Source organism: Ceratotherium simum, chromosome 36, assembly GCF_057802395.1.
Source record: "Ceratotherium simum simum isolate JZ-2026a chromosome 36, ASM5780239v1, whole genome shotgun sequence".
Taxonomy (NCBI): Eukaryota; Metazoa; Chordata; class Mammalia; order Perissodactyla; family Rhinocerotidae; genus Ceratotherium; species Ceratotherium simum.
In genome coordinates this window covers 358,389-365,892 of record NC_141935.1, presented here as the reverse complement: position 1 = coordinate 365,892, position 7,504 = coordinate 358,389, and the positions used below count along the sequence as shown (strand labels likewise).

General features: G+C 56.8%; 1 protein-coding gene across 4 annotated transcripts; it reads right to left on the bottom strand.

Annotated features, from left to right (window-relative positions):
• Positions 1-7,233, bottom strand: CHI3L1 (chitinase 3 like 1). 4 transcript variants are annotated; one of them, XM_004438933.3, is made up of 10 exons: positions 7,113-7,231; positions 6,875-6,904; positions 5,745-5,946; positions 5,176-5,232; positions 4,259-4,409; positions 3,388-3,509; positions 2,204-2,327; positions 1,499-1,681; positions 818-937; positions 1-633 (listed from the first exon to the last, which is right to left on the bottom strand). In XM_004438933.3, the coding sequence occupies exons 1-10, from the start codon at positions 7,135-7,137 to the stop codon at positions 493-495; spliced, it is 1,155 nt and encodes a 384-aa protein (XP_004438990.2). In that variant the 5' UTR covers positions 7,138-7,231; the 3' UTR covers positions 1-492. The 4 variants fall into 4 exon arrangements, with proteins under 4 accessions (XP_004438990.2, XP_087280378.1, XP_087280379.1 ...); XM_087424252.1 differs by having other exon boundaries at positions 6,875-7,233; XM_087424253.1 differs by lacking the exon at positions 6,875-6,904.
• Positions 7,234-7,504: the final 271 nt, after the last annotated feature.

Below are 7,504 nucleotides of genomic sequence, written 5' to 3'. Positions count from 1 at the left end.
TAGGCTCAGGTTCTTTATTGAGCAGTTGCAGAATCAGGAAGGGGATGTGGGGCGGGAGACACTACTGTGTTCCCTGGTGAAGGTTTCAAGCTGGGCTTTGCAGAGGGTATAATTAATGTGACTGTTGTTTCTCCTAAGATGTACTTGGTGGTAGAGCTCACAAAACAGTGTCCCTTGTCAGGGATGCCTGGGGGTAAGGGAGCTGAAGAAATCCCCTTGTGTGAGGCTGAGCAGGTTCATCCATCAGCAGTGTGTGCTGACTCTGTCTTAGGCTGTGCTAGTCTCCAGGCCCTAACTGCCCACAGCCCCACCCCAGCCTGCCTGTCAGCAGAGCCGAGCTCAGATCCCAGCGCTGTGGCCCTCTGCAGGGAGTCCCTCTGCACAGGGTCCGAGGGAGGGAGACTCTGAGGCTCAGCGGTGCAGCTGATCAGGCTCCTGACGGCGGGAGCCAAGGGCTGAGGGCCGCCCCACCATGCGCAGCAGGACAGAGGGCTAAGCGGCCGCGAGAGCATCCTTGATGGCACTGGTGAGAGGGAAGTGCAGGTTCTGGCCGCAGAAGGTGCCCCGGAAGTCATCCAAGTCCAGAGCCCACACCATGGCGCCTGCCAGCTGCCTGTTCCTCAGGTACTGCACCTGGCAGGGGCCCAGAGGCAGAGGCTGGGTTCCAGGGCCAGGGTAGGTACTGGGGGACAGGTTATCTGGGTTCCTCCCCAGGGGAGGGACCAGCAGGCACGGGAGACCCAACCGGTAACCGAGCCCCACTCTCAGTGCAGGGCCCCCTCCCTCCTCATCCTGGGGCATGGCCTCGGGAACCTACCTTGCTCTTGACGCTCTCCTGGTCCTCGTACCCCATCCACTGGTTGCCCTTGGTGGCATAGGGTACCAGCTGGCCAAGGAGTCTGTGCACAGTGGCTCCCCCGCGGAGGAAGTCACAGATCTGAGCAGAGAACAGGCAGGGTGGTGTGGGGAGCAGTACTGAGATTTTGCAGGTCCCTGGGGGACACCACTCCCCAAATATCTTTCAGCCCCTTGCTGCCTCCTGCAGGCTTCATGCAAATTATGTAAAACAGATGCAAGTATCCCAGAGTTCTGTGGCTGCTGTAGCCTGAGGGCTTTAAGGGGGCTCTGATTTGCTTCCTGCACCTTCAACAGGGGTGTGGGAAATGGTGGGGATGGTGAGGACTGGCCTGAGGCTGCACAGAGCAGCAGAGGCTGGGCGGAAACAAAAGAACCTGCCTCTGGGCCATTGCTCTTTCCTGACCTAGAAGGAAGGCCCCAGCTCGGTGGCCAGAGGGGTATCTGGGAGCTTGGGGGTGCAGACCCAGTGTACCTGGGAGACTTAGTAGTCAAAGATCTGACACCCCCGCCCCACCTCAGGTGCTAGGTCCACTGGAACATTTTTTATTCCCAAAGTAGCAATAGTGGGGGTGGAGTGAGAGGCTCGCCTTCCCCGGGGCTGCTGGTGGTGTAGGGTTCTCAACTCTTCCCCACTTTATACCTCATAGTAGGCGAGGATCCCTTCCTCCTTGGTGAACCGGCCTGGTATTCCAGGCCCCGAGGTCGGGGCTCCCACATCCGTCTTGGAAGAGGCCAGAGTGAAGCTCCTCCCAAAGGTGGGGATGCCCATCACCAGCTTATCGGCTGGGGCCCCCAGCCTCAGCATGTAGCCCACAGCGTAGTCCTGGGGGGGGAGGTGGGCAGAGCGGAGGCAATGTGAGTGGTTGGCTGGGCAGGATGGCGCAGGCTGTGCCCTGAAAGGTGGAGTTCCAGGTCTACGTGCATCTGGGACTCCCGTTCCTTCTGGGAACCGACAACGTCAGTCTGAGATGCATTTTATACTCTCATTCTTGAACAAATCCTCTTAGGTCTCAGAAGGGATTATTACTATTTGATGGTGATTGGCTAGAGTTACACAGCAAGCGAATGGCAGGTCTAGACTAGACTCTGGCTTCCTTAGCCCCCACCCCCGTGTGTGCTCTCTCCAGTCAGCCCTGAGATGTCCTGAGTCTTCACAGAGGTATGGCCTCCTCTGTTCCTGGAGCCGTGGAGAATGCATAGTCTTTGGGCCTCAGTTTCCTCATCTGTGAAGTGGGCCCTATAACCCCTCCCCTGCAGGATCCCTGAGGAGTGGAGGGTGGTGTGTGAGCACTGGCAGGTAGCAGGTATTTGTGGCCCCCCCGCCCTCCCCGTTCAAGGCACTCACAGCATTGCTGAATCTGTCAGAACTTGCATTCTCCTGGCCCCGGAACAGGGGGCTGTGATGCCCTGTGGTCTGGTGCCAGGATCCATGAAAGTCATAGGTCAAAAGATTGATGAAGTCCAGGTGTCTGTGGAAGAGGGGTTGGAGGGCGAGGTGAAAAATTAGAAAAGCTCTTGGCCTCACGTCCACCACCCAGCAGGTTGTGAACAGCTGAGAGGCCATTAACCCAGACCCTAGTAGAACCCAGTGATCCACTGTCCAGGCTGCTGGACTGCCCCGCTGTGCCAAAGCAGGGAGTGGGCTCAGGGCCCCACGAGTGCATTTAGAGCAAGAAGGGGGTTCTTCTGTTATGCCCCCAGCACACAATTGGGAGCTGGCCTCCATCTCGCCTTACCCCCTCCACTTCCACCATGTTCATCTTGGGGAAAGAAGATTAAAAGTGGCATCAACAGAGAGCACTGTGGGGAAAGAGCAGGACCAAACGATGGCCTGAACCTGCGCTCCACTGGGGAGGGGAGGAAGGTTCCTACACACACAGGCAGGGGGACTGTGTGAATATGACCTTCGGATGTTTGGGGTAAATGGTTGAGAGCCACCTGGTTCCCACCCTCTAAATGATCACGCCGAGTCTACACTTCCCTAAGATCCCAAAGAAGATTCTAAAGTCATAGTGAAGAGCCCTTATTCTTTATCCTGCGTTTCCTAGGACCTGGGCCTTTTTCCCACTGAGGGATCAGGCCGCTTGGCTGTGGACGTGCATGAGGGGCAAGTGAGGAGGGCGGGCGACAGCCAAGGGTGCCCGTGTGTGTGTGTGTGTGAGCACTGAAGGCTCCCCGGCATTCCGGAGAGGAAGGTACGGTGACTGCGGCTTTGACTCTCCAGAGACTCGCACTCCACTCAGCCTGGCTTGGAGAAAATGCCGGTTAGGAGCTGGTTTGTGTAGCTTTTCTTACTTCTTGTTCCGCAAATACGTGCACAGAAACTCTCTCTATGGTTCAGCACTATAGCCCAAGAGAAAGATGGAGGACAGGGAGTCCTATGCCCCATTTGACAGATGGGGTGACTGAGGCACAGAGAGGGGAAGTGACTTGCTCAAGGTCACACATCAAGGTTTTGGAAGCATTGGGACTGGAGGGCCAGTCTTCTGACTTCCTGGAGTGCTAGGACAGGATGGGCAGGGGACCCACCGGGATATATGGGCGACGTCATAGCCACTGTCGATGGTGACCTTCCCTGCAGACATGGCTGCGCTGAGCAGGAGCTGCTCTGCCCCGCCCTGGGCTTCCTTTGCAAACTCAGCCTTCATTTCCTGGTTGGGAGAGAGGCAGGCGAATGACAGGGGCCAAGGTGTGTGAGCACCTTCCCGTCTGCCCCATCCCCAACCTGGTGGGGCCCAGTGGAATGATAAAGTGCGCCAGCAGTGGTCCCTTCATCGGGCTCATCCATTCTTTTCTTAAGAAACCGTTTGGACCAATCTCGTCCCCAAACCCCAGGTACACCATCAGCACTCAATTACTCCTGTCCGGAGGGACCAGGAAACCTGCTGGCCTGTAGACAATGTCGGAAGAAATCAGCCTTTTGGTCTGTGCTTTGTTTGAGCTGCTACACGAGACTGCAAAACTGAAGTGACTTAGGTTGGTACGTGGACAATTTGTTTACACGTCCGCTCTGCCCTGGGGTGAGTGGGGGTGCCTAGGCTGCCCCCTGGGGCTGAGTGTCCCCGATGCAGTGCGTGCTAGGGGGGCGTGCAGCTTCAGTTGGGGGCTGAAGAGTGGACGATGACGCTCCACCCAGTGGGCAGTGACGAGTGAGTGCTCTCTGAGTGACCTTCTGCCTCTTGGGACCCCAGCCTACCTCCTACCATGGTCACAAGATGTCTTCCTTGCTATGCAAGGTCTCAGGGCGCAGGCTGGCTGGTCCTATCCCTGGTGCAGGTCCCAGGACCCTGCCGCACGGAGGCCTCCGTGCCTCTGCCTGCCCTCAGGAGGCCATGGGCTGAAGACAGCTTCTACCCACGCCACTCCCAGTGCCCACGCACCTCCCCGCCCCGACCAGCACCTTGGCCAGAGTGGTGAGATGCCGCTTGTCTCTCCGTCCAGGGTAGAGCCAGGCTAAGTCCAGCCCGTCAAAGCCATGGGTCCGCAGAAATGGCGGCACCGACTTGATGAAAGTCCTGCGACTCTGAGTGTTGGAGGCTATTTTGGAAAATCTAGGACCAAAATCACCCCAGCAGAGTGCTCAGCACTGATAGGCTGGGGGATCCGGCCCTCTGGGGGGGTTTCTGAGGCATGTGGAGCAGGAGCCTGAACCTACAGCTTTAGGAGGGCGTGGTCGGACAGGATCTACCTCCAGGCGTCTTAGAAAGAGCGTTGGAGCCAGACATTCCTGGTGTCCGTGCCTAGCTGTCTCACCTACCAGCCAAGCCACTCTGGGCAGGTCATAACCTGAGTGTCAGTTCCCTCATCTGTAACATGGGGATAAATGCCTCGTCTCACGTCATATCTGCTGTGAGGATCACCTGTGATGACGGCTAGAAAGGTGCCTGACATGCAGGAATTGCTCAATACGTGGGAGCTGTTATGGCCATTCCTTGCCCCTTTTTAAGCCCTGCTCCAGCTCTCCCCATTCCAGGAAGTCCTTGCAGGGGCTCCACTCGCAACTGTTCCCATTCTTCCCATCCGTCTCCTTCCAGCCCTTAGGGCAGTAACCCCCAGAATCTCTTTGTTTTCAGGTCTGAGAAGTAATGAAAAGAGCATTGGCAAGGAGTCAGAAGACCCACTGTCAACTTGCTGTGTGACTCTCAGCAAGTCTCTCTCCCTCTCTGGCCTCTGGTTTCTTGGTTGTACATGAGGCTAGCCCCTGACAACCATCTTGGTCTCTATGCCTAACCAGTCTGGGGCCACTGTGACCCCCATACAGTGGGTGAGGGGAGACCTATGCCTCTATTCCATCATCCTCTGGGGAATGGGTCCTACCTTTGAGAACCAAAGTTCCATCCTCCAACAGACAGGAGAGTCTTCAGGTTGGGGTTCCTGTGGGGCACAGGGAGGCAAGAAGGCAGGGTGGAGTAGAGTTGTTGTGACACTGGGGGCCCAGTGTTTGGGAGGCTGTAGCAGGCTTCTAGCTTTGGGTGGGAGGCTGAGTTCCGCCTCTGAGGGCTTTCTAACCCTGAGATTCATAGACTTTGTGGCAGTTATTCTGAGGCATGCTCATTTTTGTCCCCCCATGGGGAAGCCAGGATATGGCAGAATAGAGTCGTGAGCACTTTCCCTGCTCCCTGGAGAGGCGCCTCAGGGGAAGGAGAGGGCTGCCTTTCCCAGGGTGCCTTAGCTGTGTCTTCTTCTACTGTCTGCCTCCATCATTGCCCCAAATACTGCCAACCCCTGCCCTCATCACCTCCTCCCACTTAAGCCAAGGCCCTCCAATTCTCCACCCAGAGGCGGGGAGGGGGGCCTTGCCCATCCCCTGGAGCAGAGGTGCCCTGCCCTGGGACCAGTGGCTGACCCTCCCTCTTCCTCCTGTCCTGGCCAGCCAGTGGCCCAACCTGCTCTTGAGTGCGTTCAGTGTGTCATAGAGCGTCACATCGTTCCACTCCCAGGTATCGATCTCATTGTGGCTTATATTGGCAAAGCTGTAGATGACGTGGGTGCAGAGGAAGGGGTCGATGGCATCTGGAAAGCAGCTCCCGTCACCCTCACGGTACTGGGACCAGCTGGTGTAGTAGCAGACCAGTTTGTATGCAGTGCCTGAAGGAGAAGTCTGGGTGGGGCCTGGGCCAGGGTTGAGCCAGGGACCCTCCGGCCGAGCCCTGAGCTGAGAATGAATGGGGTGTTGGGGGGTGGGCAGAGTTGTGGGCAAAGGTAGAATTCTAAATGAAAGGTGCTGGTTCAGGTCCCTCTGCCACTGGGGAGTTCCCTGTCTGATGAATATAAGGCCCATTCTGAAAATGCTTAGAAAAGATCAAACACAGTGGATGAATATGCTGCAGACTAAGAACAGGGCACTGTGTGTGGGAGCGTGGAGCATGAATAAGGATGAAATGGGACTTGTGCAAGTAAAGAAGGCTTCCTGGAGGCAGTGGCTTTGAAGGAAAGGAGGGACCCAGCCCAGGACAGCCCGTGTCAGAAGACCCTGGCCTTCAGGGGGAACCCTTGCAGGACCTGCAGTGGGGTCGTTGATCTGGGAGGCTCTGGCCTGTCTCTTCTCTGCCTTCTTGTGGGACCAACCCCAACTCGTAACCCACCCAGAACGGCAGTCCCCAGGCCCCTCAGCCCATTCCCTGAGGTGGGGCACGATCATAGGGACCAGGAAGTTCTTCCTCTCCTCTCATCCTAATTCCTCCTGCTGCAAAGCAAGCCTTCTCTGCCCTCCTGTGATGGAGCAAGAACATGCTGCTGCTGGGCTCCTGTTAGTGGTTCCCGCCAGGCCCACAGTTGAAGCCTGCCTTGAATCTGGGCCTTTGAAAGTTTTTTATTTTGAAAATTTTCAAATATACAGAAAAGTCGAGAATAGTATAATAAACCTCTGTATACGCATCATCTTAGTATAACAAATGTTAATATTTCTGAGCCATTTGAATCCCAGAAGAAACTGGGAAAGTGCTCCCCTAGTGTCAAGACCTTCTCCACAGCCCTCACCACACCCGCCTCTGTGACTTAAAAGGGGGCTACTTACAGCTCTGGAGCAGCACCAGGACCGCGAAGCCTGCAGGAAACCCAGGGTGAGACCCCCTGCTCTCCCTACCAGAGAGCCTTTTAGCAATTGACAAGTACATCCCACCCTTCCTCCTGCTCCTCCATCAAGGAATCAGGGGGCAACACCAGCCTCTCCCTCCCTGCCCTACTCCCCTGCCCCTCCCCCAGCAGGTGGGAGGCCAGCCCTTTGTGCAGTGGCTCTGTGACCAGCCAGAGACCTGTCTGAGCAGCCTTCAGACCCATCCTGGCTGCAGCAGAGGAGGCGTGGTGTAGCCTCTTCCGGTGCCCTCCGTGCCCTCTGCTCCTGGTGCCCAGCTGCCTAGCTGGAGCCTCTTCTCCAGGCACGCGCTTCCTTTTATACCTGCCCCACTCTGCTCCCCCGTACCCCAAACCATCCCATTTACAGGAACTGAGCTGTGTGTCAATAAAGGAACTACCAGGCTGGGAGGTGTCAGGGGAGGAGCCCCATCGGCCGCCAGAGGAGGGTTGAGAAACCCTGGAGAGTTGTGAAAATATGGGCCAGGCCTTCACTTGCCCGCAGAGGAACCATCAGCATGCTGACCTGGGCTCCCGGGTGAGGCACGTGGCCTCACTCCCAAAGGTCTTCCTC

Excerpts from the sequence above, each read along its gene's own strand:
- CHI3L1 (XM_087424252.1), bottom strand. The coding sequence starts at position 6,974 with ATGTACTTGTCAATTGCTAAAAGGCTCTCTGGTAGGGAGAGCAGGGGG. Across the intron at positions 4,410-5,175 it reads TGGAACTTTGGTTCTCAAAG|ATTTTCCAAAATAGCCTCCA; the intron begins GTAGGACCCATT and ends TTTTGGTCCTAG. Across the intron at positions 1,682-2,203 it reads CTGACAGATTCAGCAATGCT|GACTACGCTGTGGGCTACAT; the intron begins GTGAGTGCCTTG and ends CTCCCCCCCCAG.